The sequence below is a fragment of the Physeter macrocephalus genome, chromosome 9, assembly GCF_002837175.3.
Source record: "Physeter macrocephalus isolate SW-GA chromosome 9, ASM283717v5, whole genome shotgun sequence".
In the NCBI taxonomy this organism is placed as follows: Eukaryota; Metazoa; Chordata; class Mammalia; order Artiodactyla; family Physeteridae; genus Physeter; species Physeter macrocephalus.
This window is the reverse complement of record NC_041222.1, coordinates 43,974,835-43,991,529: the sequence shown is the minus strand read 5'-3', so window position 1 is coordinate 43,991,529 and position 16,695 is coordinate 43,974,835. Positions and strand designations below refer to the sequence as shown.

The window sequence follows — 16,695 nt, the reverse complement described above, 5'->3', positions numbered from 1 at the left end:
CGTACCACAAAAAAAAAAAAAAAAAAGATGCATCAAGACAAAAATAGCATTCTGGACATCAACTATACCTCAATCAAAAGTAGTAACAATAAAAAGACAAAAAAACAGCACAACTTATTTTCTGTCTATTCTTGGAATAAGGATGCCCTTCTGGTCACCAGCAGCAGGCAACAATTTGTGTGTAGTTTGAACCTTATAGTCCTCCCTCCTACTCTGAATTCTGGGAGTTACTTTTCTTCTGGAGGCCAGCTGGATGCCCCTCCCATTCCTTTAAGGATAAGGAAGTAGACAACGAGCAGAGGGGACCAGGATTTCTGGAAGTTACTGTGGCGCAATGGCCTCTTATTATTAGACCTACCAGCTGTTCTTTGCTAAGAGTAGAAGTAAATGCAAACAAACAAAAACGAGGCACACGAAACATAGACTGTTCTCAAGGAAAGAGAAGCTGGAAACTGGCCCTCTGCTGCAGTGGAAGTAAAGGGAATCTGGTGCAACCGCAGCTCATGTGCTCCTGGGGAGGCCACTGCAACTGCAGAAACCAGTCAGTCCTTCCTGCCAGTAAATACCTGCACTGATTTGCTCTTCCTGTTGGCGTGAGCCCACGAGGATCTCAAGTTTGGTGCAAAGGGGGATGTTTTCCCTCTAGCCTTTTAGTGTTTGGGGCTGATGGAAGCTCTGGTCCAAACCTGTGCTCCACAGAGATAAACTTTCAAAAACAGAAGCAACCCAGCCAGACCTCTGGGGCCTTTGGACCATGTCGCCACCTAAATGTTAGTTCCTGTGCTGTGACCTATTGGTACTCCTCCCCTTTGGTCTAGAGACATCCAGAGCAGCAGGTTTCCTTGGAATGTTTTCCAGTCAAGGGGTTATCTGGGAATGGGACAGCTTGGGAACGGGGAGAGGAAGGAGATGAGAGTGACAATGATGGGAACAGCCCAAGGAGGAGTGCGAAGATGTGCTGAAAAGAAGCCAAGATAGTCCGGATCCCCTAGCCAATTAAAATGTCACAAATTATTTACTTTGATGGGCCCCGGTGCAGGGTTTCCAAATGGACCGGGGGCCTGGTCCTCTCTTCGTAGTGCACCCACTAGTTGCCTACACTGCCTACTACATTTGATTCTGTATTGTAAATCTGTTTATTCCACTTCAGTATACTGGTTCTCGTACATGCCCATCACCTTCTTTCTTTTATAAATTTTTGGGGTGAGGCCTATTTATCTTTCTGCCTTTGGCTTTAGTTAATGGGAGTATTAGTTTGCAAAGAGTAAAGGCTACCACGCTGGGCCGTGAAGGGAAGTGGCCTGGATGGCAACACAAATCCCTGAGGAGAATAAGGGAGGATTTGTTCTCTCCGCTGGTCAAGCAGCACTCACAGCACCCCCACCCCCACCGCCGCAACTGTGTCCAGGCCAGGGGCCTGCAGGACCATTGGAGACAGCTTACATTGTCCTCCAGGTGGCCATTGCAGCCTGGCTGGGCCAGCAGCAGCTTGACGATCTCCACGTGCCCGTGCTCGCTGGCACACATCAGGGCGGTGGAGCCTTCGTCGTCCTGGATGTTGACGTCAGCCCCACAGGCCAGCAGGCCCTTCACCATGTCTATCCGCCCATGACTGACAGCCAGCATGAGGGCTGTCTGTCCTGCCTGTGGGAAGAAATGACAGCAGACTTCAGAAGCACATGCTGGGCTGGCAGTGCGTGACCTGCAGTGGGGCTGTGCCGGGGGAAGGGGAGGAGGGAGAGTGATGACAAGGGAAAACGTGGGCATGGAATTACCTGGGGCCCAGTGGTGGAAAGGCATTGGAAAAACTAGTTTCTCGTGAGCTATGAGCTAATAAGTAAGACCATAACGTAATGAGTTCATTTTTCCCTTTAGCTTGGAGGATCTGTCTCATGACAGCAAGGAGCTGGAAAAGTTCAGAAGATGGTCACAAGTCAACTGTGAACACATCTGGATGAGAGGCACTCTGTGCCGGGCATGAAGATGCTATAACACGGAGACAGTCAGGAAACAGTGGTCACCAGGTAGATGGTGGGGATCCCTAGTCACTTACGGGCAGGCTGACCCACGGTCTACATGCACACTACTCCAGAGAGAACGCAAGGTAACGGAGGGAGAAGTTTCCAATGTGAAGTTAAGCCAGTGTTTCCTTGGTGTGTTTGGTCATAAGGACCACCGGGCAGCCGCATGGACTGTGCTGAGTGGCGAGAGCACAGCAGGGGCACCCGTGCAGGTCAGAGCTGCATCAGCCAGCACAAACCCTGGAAGCAAGCGCGTTCACCTGGCTGGCTTTGGCGTTCACGTCCCCACAGGCAAAGAGTTCTTCCACAACTCGCATGTCCTTCTCTGCTTCCACAGCGGCGAGGGCTGCCAGCATGATGGGCGTATACCCCGCCTTGTTCTGGTGATCCACGTTACATACATCTGAAAAGACATGAGTCTCTTTAGGGAGGGGCCATCTCCTAACAGCATCAGTTGTCCCCATGAACTAAAGGTATGGAGTTTAGAAAAGCCCAGTGAAATGGCCTTAGGGAGTCAAAGTCCCAGAGTGACTCAGAAGGAAATGTGAGAGATGTTTCATACCAAACCAAAGAAAAAAATTTTTTTCTATTTCATGAGAAATGACAGCAAGCTCTCATAGCACCTCTTGTTTGCAACTGGTGGTTGAACTGCAACAGCCTGGAGGTCTGGGAGGCTGTTCTAAGTAATGGTTGCTTTGAAGAATAAACAATAACGTGGGATCTAGACACTAATCTGCGCCTAGGAAATCACCACCTTGGAGTGAAGAAGGCCACAAAAGGACTTGTAAAGGCTTACGTAGGGAACACTGAATATGGCTTTCCCCACTCATAAACCACTGCTCACTCTGAGACCCTGAGTTTGCTGCTCTGACTTGTTTGGGGCCCTTGGAAGCAGAATTCCAATCACACGACACCCAGCTCTAGGAATCGTGGTCTGACAGCAACTGCAGTTAAGTCCCTTAGAGACTGTCAGGGACTCCCAGATCCAATAACCCAGACCTTTTCTAGTCCTGTAATTCTTAAGGAGTCTTCAGGGCCTAAATTATCCTCCAGGCCTTTTAAAATTCCTTCTGCACTTTCTAATAAAATGAAGGGAATGGAGAGTGCAGGAAAGAAGCTTTTTATGTGCGACCAGATATAATTAAAATGCTTAGGGTGTTTCCATCACTGGGAGTGAGAAGAGAAGGTACCGTGAAAACGTTCTTGAGTTCTAAAACAACTGCATACTAGGGACATAAGGGCATTTACAGTAGTGCATATTTTTTAACGTAGAAAAGGAAAAAGAAAAGAAAAAAGATGTCTGATGGAGAAGCGGGTGAGCAGACATGGTCTTTGAGGCTCCTCAGTTTCTTTGGCGTTCGCCTCTTCTCCGTTGCTGCTAGTATCCTAGATTCACAAACATGCTTTACGAAGCCACAATCTCAGTCTATAATGGTGAGCAGTAAAGAGTGAAGTAAATCCAGAAAAGTGATTAACCAAAGCCATCCAACAATGGAATTAAAATAGTTTAATTTACCAAAATATCTTGTCCATGCAAATTTTCTAAGGGTGGATTAAACTGTTACTTTCGGGGGCAACCCTGAAATCTTGTTCTTAGCTTTCCTGGATATCATCCACTTCTCTGTTTAAACAGTAACTCCGGCTGACAGTATCACCAGCTCTGTTTATAGTCTGGCAAGTCTGAAAGGAAGGAGGCTTGGAATTCCTTCCTTTAAGCTGGAAACAGTTTTATCCTAACATGGCCCCTAAATTGGGGACAAGCAAACTTAGAAGAGAAAAAAAAGATAAATCTGTTTGGTTTCTTCTGTGCCTTAATCCAACATCCCCAAAACAGAGTAGAAAAAAATTGGACAGTTGGGTCAAGAAGCAGAATGGGAAAATTAGACAACTGTATTGCATATTCTAAATCAGATGTTCACCTTGTGTTCTCATTAATTAGACTGAGGTACTGTGAATTCTGTATCAGTTATACTAGAAGTAAAAATATGTATTTCAAAAATAAATAAAAGTGATTTAGAGACTCAATGTATCACAGGGCTGTTCCATTTGAACAAGAAGTTGAAAGCTCACTATGTCGCTAAGGGACCCTTCTATGTGCCACCCCCTCACTCCATGTTTAATACATCCACTGGCTATATTCTGGAATGGCAAATTCCAATTACGGACAAAAATTTTCGGTGTTCTTGTTACTATGGTTCAGATGTAAGAATAACATTTTCTTTTCTCTATGCTGATTCCCCAGGAACAGGGTGTATTTTGGCAGGAATGGTGTTGATTCTACCACAATCCGTTACAGTGGCTTTGCTTGGCCCCCATCTTGACTAACTGCACAGCTCTGCAAGGCGGCTGGAGAGGGGTCAAGGAACAAGGACAAAGAGAGCAGCTCACAAACACTAAAGCTTTGACTCTGGACCCAGGAGCAGCATTCTGCCTCTTGAGAGTGAACCCACCAAGGCTGCATGATTCAACTCAGGCAGGAACATGAGTCATGTGTGTTACCAAGGATACAACTCATCTGAACACAGCTAAACTGCAGCAAGAACATCCTCAACACCTCCTTTCAAAACAGATCTGGAATCTGTGTCACCCCGTTTTGTTTAAACCTCAAGCCTCCCATGAATGACTCAAGAACGATTCTTGGCACATCACGGGGAAAGCAATGAAAAGGCTTTTAGGATGGTCACAGAAGTGGGGAGTGGATCAACCAGCTCCTTCTAAATGAGTCACAACCCGAGTCTGTTAGAGAAGAGACAGGGACACCCAACGTACCAGCGTCCAAAAGCAGCTTGACAATCTCGAAGTTGGAGTGGGACACACTGTAATGGAGGGCGGTGTTGCCGTTCCCGTCCGCCATGTTGATGATATGACGCAGGATGTCTGGGGAGATGGTCTCAAAAGCAGCTATGTAGTCCCCCACCATGGCTGGGATGGCTGACTTCTGACTGGACACGCGGAACCACTCGTGCTGGAGAGTGTTCAGACAGAACCGCTGCCAAAACACCGAGCCATCGACCATTAGTTCTTCTATTTATAGACCTTTCTGAGACCTAGCTGAAAGCCTAAGAAACCAGGCCTTTTATAGTCAAAAGTGTGTGCAAATAGAATTTGCTCTCAAAAAACAACTAATGAAACCCAGAGCTCTCAGAGAAGCCTCAAATTCCAGACTGAAGCATCCTTCCTGATTTTAACACACAAACATATTGTAACTTCTATAAAACAGGCCTATAGCACTGTGCAAGGATTATACCACCGAGGTTCAAATTCTGACTCTGCTACTGACGAGTGTTCGATGCTGGGGAAGATACTTATTCTGTGCCTCCGTTTCCTCACCTGCAAAATGGGGATAATAAAAATACCTTTCCTTCACAGTGTTTGTGATGAGGACAAATGAGGCAATACATGTAAACCACTTAGGCCAGGCTCCATTTATTACTGAACCTATTAATATTATGTAGGTATGCTGGCCTTGCAAATGATTTTCATAGTAATCAGGACAGGAGAAATTACTTAACACAATTATGCTGCTTCCTTCCTGTCCAGACCAACTTCAACTCCTTCAGCATCTCCACAGCACTAGGCGGGGAGACCATAACCATGCAGGCAACCCAATTCCTACTCCATGCCCAATACAAATGTTCAACCACAGAAAGGGAATAAAAAGCAAGTCTGAAACAAATTACTTTTTCCCATTAGGATCATCTGTATCTGGTCATCAGCCCCACTTGCTTTCCCTTAGGCTGCAGACACATGAACTTGGCATTTGTTTCATGGATGATCAAGTCAAACTTGGACATGAAGTTCAATGCAGACTGGGTAGAGCCAGTGCTGGTGATGGGGAAAACTACAATGCTTTTTTCATGGGCCCTCTTTCATATGAGTTTATCATTCATTTGTGCTTTGCTTGTTCTTTGAAAGTTTAAAAATATATCAAGAAAGATGGAAAGCTTATGTCAAAAGCACCAGAACCCATGTAGTCTTCTTTCTATAGAAAAGGTGGAACTGGAATTATAGAACACACCCATCTCTCTATCTTCCTGCTACTAATTATTCAGGTGTATCCAATTCAATCATAGTTTGGGTCACTGGAGGAAAAGGGTCCTGGCCAGGAAACAATTCACCTAATTTTTCTTTTCTTCTGCTCACTCTTTCACATATTCAGATTTCATTTTTTGGATGCCTCACACAGAAGGAAGGGAAATTATGTCGTCTGGGTGTCGAACTCAGTTATAGCTACATATTCAGTGTCCTGACATGGTTACATGGCCCTGGCATTGTGATCATTCACATGTCCAAGACTTTTCAGAGCAGAGCACTTTAAACACTTCTTTACTGAATGAATATGCAATCAACAAAAAAATGTACCAATCCTGGAGTATGTACCTGACAAAATACTTGACAACTGGGGCTACAAAAATGTAAAGTCCTCCCTGAGGACCACATAACCTAGTATTTTGGCGAGGGGAAAAGAAAAAGTGTATTAAAGCTATAAAATCTGGGGTCTGAAAGCCAGTTTTAAGTTCAGGTTAAACCTACTGAGAAATATTAACACTGCAGTGACCTTTCCTGGTTTGACTATTTGTGACCAAGGCGTAGACAGGCACTTAGTCTATACTGATGGAGTTCAACATGTAGATCCATGTCCAGGCCAGGGACTTCGTTCAGTATTTCCTTCTATAAACATCATTGCCAGGCTCCTTTTTCAGCACAGTATTTTAAGGTCAAGATTCAGCTGGCTCTGATAAATTTAAGTATTTAAGTTTCTATAGCAATATAAACAAATAGGAGAAGATACCATAATTTTTTTTTTTAAAAAACGTGCCATATAATAAGGTAATATGCTTTAGCTGGGATAAACAAAACATGGACCAGTACTTCAGACAGGTATGATCTAGTCCCAGCATTAACTAGCAGTTGACACTCCAGGCAAGACTCGTAATCTTTAGGGCCTCAGTTAAAGCAGGATGGACTTTAAAGCAGAAGAGAGTGGCCTCGTAGACACATGCACCCATATACTTCTCACGCCTGTGCCAGCTGTCACCAATTCTTCTTCAGATTGTGTTTGTTGTAATGAGGAAGACTATTTGCCTTTCCAGCGTTAGATAATTCCATAAATCCCTTCTACTCTTAACATTTTGGTTTCATAATTCTATAAGCCTGTGAGACCTATGAAACAATCTTCTCACCAGCTGCGGACTTAAGTTATTTAGCATAAAACTTCATATTAAATCTACTGCTAATATGCAAAGATTCAAATGCACATTACTATCTAAAATAACATGAGATGCTACACTTTCTCAGTGCACTGAATAGAGCTGTCAACCAGAAGGCTGGTCTAACCTATGAAAGAAGCCACACATATAAATGTCACCAATGCATGGGAGAGCAATACTTGTAAAGGATATCAGATTCACCATTGCCATGGAAACATTTATCTGTCCTATATTATGCTATTCATGCTCCCTAAGGCAACCACCAACCTCTTTGCTTCTGAATCTCAAGCTGCGAGAAGATAAGTGCAGTTATTTCTAGGTTTAAAAATAGTGACTGCCTGCATTCCACATCAGAACATAATATGCAGTTTCATAATTGAAAGGAATGCTGACCTCGGTCCAGATAGGTTTCTCTTAAAAACAAAGGCTAATTTAAAAAATTCTGGGATTCTGCTCCCTAGATCACAAGGTTCTGTAAGCAACAGAACATGCATAAAGATGACGAATGACTGAAATCAGCCCTCCTTTCCATGTGCAACTATATGCCTCGCAGATGCTCAGCTCCCAAGCAAAGTACAGGGTGGAGAAAGGAGATCTGAAATCAGGCCTGAGGGAAACGTTCACGGGGTGGTCTGGTGAGCAGGGCAGCAGGATATTCACTCTGTCCACACACACTAGGAATAGTCTGGGGGAAAAGCGTGCAGGCAACAACAGCTCAGGGGCAGGCTAGAGATGCCTTAACTGTGGTCTCCACTCAGGCACTTTGTGCAGACTGGAGACAGTGTCTGTAGGTCAGACTCACCATATCCTTGCTGGTCAAAGCTTTGGGGTCATTTATGTTATTTTTCAGTAAGCTGCATGCAGACAACATCTTTTCACTTAGTTCATATCTAGAAGGGGAAAAAATAAAAGAAAGAGAGCTCATGACTGGCCACAAAAGGAAAGGCATTTTTACCTCAAACTCGGTAACCCTTTACAAGACCGGAGGCCCCAGGTCAACCTTGGCAGGTTGTGGTGCTGCTGCTAGTGCTTGCCTGGTGCAGTCTAGGCGTCCGAGGACTGACGTTACCATACAGAGCCAAGGCCTCCAGCCAGAGCTCGGATCTTTTCATGAGGGCAGCTTTCGGCTTCACCACTCTGGCCTGTGTGACATTATGGAATAACACTTGGATATTTTTTGCTCCTTTTGTTCTAAATTCTTGAAAATATTTTTACTCTCGAAGAGGTCTGAATTACCACCTATCCATTATGCTGACCAGTGGACCACACATCTGAAATCACATCTGGTGACTCAGGAAGTGTTTGTTTAACCCACATGAAAATATAAACTTAAAAGTCAGGGCTTCCATGGTGGCGCAGTGGTTGAGAGTCCGCCTGCCGATGCAGGGGACACGGGTCCGTGCCCCGGTCCGGGAAAATCCCACATGCCGCGGAGCGGCTGGGCCCGTGAGCCATGGCCGCTGAGCCTGCGCGCCCGGAGCCTGTGCTCCGCAACGGGAGAGGCCACAACAGTGAGAGGCCCGCGTACCACATTAAAAAAAAAAAAAAAAAGTCAGACGACATATGGTATATAAATTATACCTCAATAAAGCTGTTCAAAAAAAAACCAACAGATGTCAAGATATTGAGCCATTTGAAAATACGTGGAAATATAAACTAAAGACACTTACCTTGTGTTAATGCAGTTAAACATTCGTTTGCCAAGTAAGAGATAAGTTTTCTGAAATGTTCTAGTTACACTTCACGTGGTGAAAAACCATACTGAAATTTCCAACTATTTTACTCTCTCCTGTTTTATAAGCATCAACTCCATATTTGTTAAGTCTTTAAAATTGACTACACTTTTAGGTACATTTTTCAGCCAACCAGAGTGTTTATTTGATATTTCAGCTGCTGTTTACAACATTCCCAAACCCATTCTTGTGGTGTTCCCAATCACTCAATGAGCAACAAAATATGGGCATGTGACTGATTACATCATCTTTATAGTAAGTGTGATCTTTGGTTGAGGCCAAAACCTGTTCCTCTCACACACAGTGATCCTATACTAACAGTACTGACACCTGTATGAGGATAAATGGCTAATGATAAAATCTGAAACTTTAAAATGCGAAATGTGTTGGTCACAAAAAATTCTAATATACCTTTAAATATAAGGTGGATTGTTCAAACAATGGAAGCTTTAGTGGTGCTTAACAATTATGCGGATGGTGACTCCACATGTAAAAATAGATAGCAAATAGTTAAAGAAACAAAGGTTAACAGATATCAAGCCCTTCTCTTTGCTACTGTAAGAGATCTAGCAGTTATCATTTTTGCACTTGTATTTATTAGCATCATGACAAGAGGTACACACCTCTGAGGCACAGGTCAAGTTTAGCCCTCCTTTGGTGACTGGAAAGACCAAACTCATAGATTCAACTGCACAGTCTCCTAATCGGCCAATTCTACTGCCAAAGTACATCACACATGGGAAGGGTGAGGGGAGGGGGGGGGGAATGTACCACACCTCTCTCTGATTTCCACCTTCTCAGGTTCACATTCTGGAACCTGCATTTCATCTTCCACCCTGTTGGACGTGAAACCTTCCACATTAACTGCATGGTGGCCTTCTGCCATTCCCCGAGTGTCTTCGTCCTCCTCTTCCTCCTCCTCTTCCTCAGGAGGATACTCAGGGACATCACACTCGTCATCTGACTCGGAAGAAGAGCTTTCATCTGAGCTGGAATCATCACTTGAAGTGGTTTCATACCTAGGTGGCAATTGGGAGTTCAGGAGATGCAAGGTGTGCCCATAAAGACCCAGTGACAGAAATGTTCATGAAGGGAAACCTGCTAACTGACTCCAGAAATGTCATCAGTGGTTTGAGACCCTGTACTTAGAAGTTCGGAGTAAGGTCTATTTAGAAGTCTGGTGGTTCTGAATGGGTTCTCACTTACAAGGAATAACCGAGGTTGCCAAGTGGTATCACATACCACTTGCAGAAAAAAAAAAAAAAATATATATATATAGCACCTCTGGCTTAATATAAATAAAAGGAAATTCATTTTATGGAAACCAAGTCTGTAGTTTCTCATCTTTCCTGTTCCTTTTCTTTCCCCCTTTCATTCTTCTTATTTTGTACCATTAATTTTCCCAGTGTCCAAGGTGAACATATTATGTAAGTTACCAATAGTTTCTCTGGTACACACTCTCCAAACTGTGGGACATATTACGCAATAAAACGTTAAAGGTTTGGAAAACAGACAGCACTAAGTTATATCTTTGTGGTACGCTTTACTATAAATATTATCTCAACTAACTCTGCACTATTGCTTTCTTGTCAAGGCCATGAATGGATTAATAGATTAATTGCTTTGATTCAACTGTAGGAGGACAAACAGGCTTAACTATTTATCTGGGCCAATTAAAGGAGAAGGAATAAACAACTAAAACACATTCTATTTAGAAAGCAAAGAACTGATGGCATGGCGAGGTTACTCTTCAGGTGAAAGGCCCTACTATTTTGTTTGTAAACATGGAGAGCTAAGCAAAACAACCCATTCTGAAGGAGTGGATGACTATCCCTGGACCATGGAGCGATGTTCTCAGTCTCTGGTTGTTGCTCAGTTCGGATACAGTTAAGTACAAGCTGTCCAACAGGGAACCTGATGCCTGTTGCTTTTGTTGAAGACCATTTGTTTCAGATCAGAGGTGAGAAGATGTAAATTACTCAGCTTCATCACGTATCCTTTCAAGAGTGAAATATCCTTAAGGATAGCAAGAAGAGAGAAGAGAAGCCCAAATGCACCTTTCTGAGGAGGGAATCTTCCGTCACCCAGATGTGGTAGCATTCCAGACTAGGCACCTTTAAATATGACTTGAATAGGCAGGAGGCAAAGGAAACAGACAGACCACATATAAACACTAGTACCACCATCTTTCCTTACCCTCCATTAATGCCAACAAACTGAAGATTCTTTTTCGCTCCATTTGAATCTTTGTTGGCATCTTTCTTCTTCATGATGGACTTCAGCGTACTTTCATTATTTGTACATACTGTGGAAAAGTGAATCATGGTGACCAAAGTTAATACAACTCATACCCATACAAGCTAAGTGAATAGGTACTCTTTCTTCATGTACATTTTTTTATTCATGTTAATATAGATCTTGACATGTATATATGAGAAACTTGCCCAAAATCCACTGTAAAATTGTGTGCGTGCAAAGAAAATACTTCAAAGTTCCATTAATAATGTTCTTTAAATGGAGAAAAAAAAAATCCATTCATCCTTCCAGACATAACAAAAGCAGTGACAACTAGCATCTGTATCAGGCTTTACTGTTTATAAAGTGATGTCACGTCTCACTTGATCCTCAGAAACCATCTAGGCACTAAGATAGGGATTATTAGTCCTTTTTTTTTTTTCAGTTGAGATAACCTGGAAAAGAATTTATACCTGCCAGACTATGAAAGAGTGAAATGCTGCTTAAAATATTTTGTAATTTGCAACATCAGATGAGTTTTCTTAAGGGGATTGCATGGCTTTCTTTGATAATCTTAAAGATATTCTAGGCCTACCTTCCTAACAACTGTGTAATCGTTCTTCCAGGTCAATTTATAAGGCACACTGGCATTAGACTGGAATGCTGACAACTCTGGTCCTAGAACCCTGATGCCGAGAGGGGCCGTGAGTGAGGAAAGTTACCATAGAGGCCAGCGGCTATCTGGTCGTCTGTCAGGTTCACTGGAGACAGCGTGCTTTCCTGAGTGGGGAAGGTATCCTGGCTGCTGATGGGCTTCCCTTCCGTGGCCCCCACCTCTTGCTCATGCCGGGATGTCTGGGAGTTTAATGGCCCTCCTGATTGAAGACTTCCACACTTACAGGTGTATTCCAAATTACTGCCTGTCAGGAAGGAGAAGGTTGTAGAAGTGTGTGATGCTAGGACCAAATAAAATGGGTTAAATGGTATAAAAAAAAAAATTCTTGCAACTCATCCTTTTCTCAAGTGCTTTTCTGGTGTTTTCTTTTTGCATAATTGGCATTAATAGCCAAGCCAACCAAAATCAAACCCCCAAGGCCTTCTTGACTGTGATCCCTTCCCTTTATGACCACATCTGGATCGGTCAAACTCCACAGTGCCTCCTCTCTTCTCTCTGTTCTGGTGCTACCACCTAATTTTGGCCTGGGCCACCAGTGTAGCATCCTGACTGTCCCCTTTCCTTCACATTTCCTCCTCTCCCGCACTGCTGCAGAGTAAAACTCCCACTCAGCTCAAATCCCATCCTTACTCCAGCTAAAATGAAACCTGAAAAACCTAAAAAGCTCCCCACCACTCAGGAAACGTAGTTCATACTATTTAGCCAGATTCTACACCATCTGCCACTTGGCTCCAACTTACCTCTCCAAGTTTATTTCCCACTATACCTGTGGTCCTTTTTGGGGTGCGAACTGCACCCCAGTAGACTGAACTCCTCCCAGTGTAGAAAGTGGGGTTTCTTAGTCTCCTGAGAGCACACCTGCCTTAGCTTATTTTCTTCTACCTGGTGATGTTCCTTCCCCACCCTCCCTCTCACATGGCCAACCTTCCCATCGCTTCCTCTTCCGGGCCTTCCCACATCTCCCTACCGGAAATTAACTCTCCTTTCTCTGAACTCTCATGGCCCATCTTTCAGACTCTCTTATAGGATCTATAATACAATGTAGTAGCTGATTCGTTTGTCTTAGACTCCCTTCTTGTCTGTAAATATTTTGAGGGTGCCACATGGTTCTGATCAACTTTGTTTCTCTCACCACATCTTCTAGATTGCTTTTACATATGTTAGATACTTAATATTTGTTTACTGGACTTCCCTGGTGGCACAGTGGTAAGAATCCACCTGCCAGTGCAAGGGACACGGGTTCGATCCCTGGTCCGGGAAGATCCCATGTGCTGCGGAGCAACTAAGCCTGTGCACCACAACTACTGAGCCTGCGCTCTAGAGCCCACAAGCCACAACTACTCAGCCTGCGTGCCGCAACTACTGAAGCCCACGTGCCTAGAGCCCATGCTCCGCAACAAGAGAAGCCACCGCAATGAGAAGCCCGCACCTCAACAAAGAGTAGCCCCTGCTCGCGGCAACTAGAGAAAGTGCGTGCGTGGCAACGAAGACCCAATGCAGCCAAAAATAAACAAATAAAAAATAAATAAATTTCTAAAAAAAAAAAAAGAAATTAAACTACATTTTAAAAAATATTTGTTTACTGGTGAAGCAGAAAAATTGGATTATTATTACGTAATTTATACACACACACACACACACACACACAAGTATATCACAGAATTTTCAGTGTGGCTGACACTTCCCAATTCTGCGAATGGTACTTCGTCCATTCACAATGCTCCCTCCTCTAGCTCCGGAGGCACGGGGAGCTCCCTGGTGATTCCTTCATAAATCCACCTCCCTCCTCAGCCCACACAGACAGTACTAACTGTAGTCCTCCAAATAATATTCAATTGCCCCCACGACCTGATGTGTCCCCCTAACAGCAAGTAAGAAATGTCTCAAGTGCCTTTGCCTTACTTGAAGTAAACAAAGCAGGGCATTTGTCTTCCTTCCTCCTTTTCCAACTTCATTCATCATTACTTTGAAATTACTGCAGTAACCTCCAAAGAGTCTCAGTATGTTAATCCTCAAGTACCAGAATACTTCCTAGAGAAACACTTTCACTAACCACTTCTCCATTCAAGGACCAACAATGATTTTTAAAATGCAAATCCATAAATAGTTTTGTTATTGAAACCTTAAACAGCCACAGAAGTAGACAAGAGTATAATAAACCCCTCTGTCCCCAGCACCAGCTTCAATAATGACCAGCTATCTGGGCTCATCTACCCCTCCTCCAACCACTCACACTGGATTCCTCTGAAGCACAAGCTGAAGACCCCCTACCACTTTCATTCATAAATATTTTAGTATATATTCCTAACACAGTTCTCAAAAAGTAAGTATAAAGCTAAAACTATCAAATCTACAAAAAGAGAATTTAAAATGATCACATATCTGGTCAGTATTCACATTTCTCCAATGATCTCTTAAAATTTTTTTTATAGAGTGCTTGAATCAGAACCTCAGTCCTGTATTTCCATTGGCTGCTATGGTTTTTTAAAGTCTTTTAATCCATAGGTTCTCTTTCCTTCTAAACACGGCTTTAAAAAATATTTTTAAATTAAGGTATAATTTATATACAGTAAAATGCACAGAATTTCAGTGTGGAGTATGATGCATTTTCAGAAATGTACATGCCTGTGTTAGCACCTCCCTAATTCAGAACTAGAACATTTCTAACAACCCAGTAAATCCACACTTCTCACCTGCTGCCCTTTTCCAGATAATCTTCCCACTGGAGGCAAATACTCCTCTTCTCCAGAACTTAATTTTGTAAACTAGGGCTTTTTAAAGCTTCTCCAATCAAGGTCCACCCTCTCAAGCAGGCATCTGAGGATCCTTCACAATGAACATGGACAGTTTCTTCTTTCCTGGGGTAGTTTAACTGCTCAACAACTCCTACCGTCTACTCATTCAGAGTGGTCTGGTGACTTAATTACTCCCACCTCTGTGCCCTCCCTTACTAGACTGTCTTACTCCCTTACTAGGCCTAGAATTTCAGCTTTCTTTGCCAGCAGAATTCTACCCATACTCTTTTCGAGGCTTGGCACCATTTCTATTTCCTCTAGTCTTCTTCCTATGATACCATTCCACAAAGATCTTTTCCCCTCACTGTTCTGCAGCACTTACTGTCCAGACCAGAATATACCCTGCCCTCCATTTCCTCAGTTCACATGTGTTTGCTCTGTGAGAATGGAAGTCCCTGAGTCCCTCCATGCTACATTCTTACCTGGGGTCCTCTTCAGTGCTCTGAACAGTGCTGGACAATGGAAAGCCTTAAATAAATGCCTGTGTAATTCAATGGAAAGTCACAGGGATTCTGTTAAGACTAACTAGCAAGGCAAAGAACAACGCTAAGCATTAAACTAGCTCTCATTAGCTGGATCAGAGGAAATTTGTCACCTTTATTGCCAGAAAATGGTTTTTAGATGGTGTTGAAACTCTGGCTCTCTTGAGTGACCCAGAAACAATTGTCTGAACTTGATAAAGACCCACTGCGGTCAGCAGGCACACATAAGATGACACACACACCAGCCTAAGACTGACAAATGACTGCTGTGTTTCAGTAAAACACAGGAAGAGTGCGGCCAAGAAAGCCAAAAATAAAGTGGCCAACAAAATTCAATGGTCTCAACCCTGGCTGTCCTTTAGAGTCACCTGAGTTGGGGGCGAAGCTTTTAAACATACAGATACAATGAAATATCTGCAGGTGGGCCCAAGTATTAGCAGTTTGTAAAAGCTCTGCAAATGATTCTAATGTGCAACTAGGATTGAGAACCAGTGAATTAAATTAACCAATCAAAAATTTGCTGAAAACAATGTAAAACTTGACTGCCAAAACCAAGAGTTTAGGGGGCTTCCCTGGTGGCGCAGTGGTTGAGAGACCACCTGCCGATGCAGGGAACACGGGTTCGTGCCCCGGTCCGGGAAGATCCCACATGCCGCAGAGCGGCTGGGCCCGTGAGCCGTGGCCGCGGAGCCTGTGCTCCTTAACTGGAGAGGCCACAACAGTGAGAGGCCCGCGTACCAGAATAAAAAAAACAAGAGTTTAGACTTCCCTCCGGTTTCACTCCATCAACTTGGACCATGTGAATTATTAGGAATTATTGTTGGTTTAGTTAGCAGCCCTGGACCACTAATGGTAGAAGTCCATGACCAATAGTAAATGCTATGCAAACAATAAGGGTAAAACAACAAGAGTAATCACCAAACACCTTCATAAGTCTGGTACTATGGCCTAGCTGCTCAAAATTCCCCCCAGGGCGCAACAGTTTCCGAAGGCACCACTGGGGAGTTAGTGAACAGGGGAGTGGGCAACTGTGTGGTCTTCAATCGTTAACTCAAACTTATAATGGCCATAAATGCCAATAAAGCATGAGCTTCATTTTATGACTTGACCAGATTAGTGATAACTAAAAGACAGCAAATGACAGAAATCTCAATGTTCTGGAAAATAAAAGCATCCTCGAGGTATTAATTCTAATTCTAAAGTGCACTTAGCATTTAATACATGGATAATTATACTACTAGCTAAGGCAAACTGTAATGAAAAATAAGTAACTTAAAAGGAAAACTTTTCCGCAAAAAAAAAAAAAAAAAAAAAAATTAAAGGGGCTTCCCTGGTGGCGCAGTGGTTGAGAGCCTGCCTGCCGATGCAGGGGACACGGGTTCGTGCCCTGGTCCGGGAAGATCCCACATGCCGCAGAGCGGCTCGGCCCGTGAGCCATGGCCGCTGAGCCTGCGCGTCCGGAGCCTGTGCCCCGCAACGGGAGAGGCCACAACAGCGAGAGGCCCACATACCGCAAAAAAAAAAAAAAAAAGGAAAACTTTTA

General features: G+C 43.6%; 1 protein-coding gene across 7 annotated transcripts in view; it reads right to left on the bottom strand.

Annotated features, from left to right (window-relative positions):
• KANK1 (KN motif and ankyrin repeat domains 1) overlaps positions 1 to 16,695 on the bottom strand; it is a 206,645-nt gene that overhangs the window by 8,718 nt on the left and 181,232 nt on the right. For 6 of the 7 annotated variants that reach the window (XM_055087151.1, XM_055087152.1, XM_007129199.4 and 3 more), the window contains 7 exons: positions 11,922 to 12,119; positions 11,161 to 11,269; positions 9,741 to 9,983; positions 8,034 to 8,121; positions 4,791 to 5,010; positions 2,282 to 2,424; positions 1,444 to 1,644 (listed from right to left, as the gene is read on the bottom strand). In XM_055087151.1, coding sequence (XP_054943126.1) covers positions 1,444 to 1,644; positions 2,282 to 2,424; positions 4,791 to 5,010; positions 8,034 to 8,121; positions 9,741 to 9,983; positions 11,161 to 11,269; positions 11,922 to 12,119 — 1,202 coding nt within the window. The remainder of the gene's footprint in view (positions 1 to 1,443; positions 1,645 to 2,281; positions 2,425 to 4,790; positions 5,011 to 8,033; positions 8,122 to 9,740; positions 9,984 to 11,160; positions 11,270 to 11,921; positions 12,120 to 16,695) is intronic. The other variant, XM_028493904.2, reaches the window with a different exon arrangement.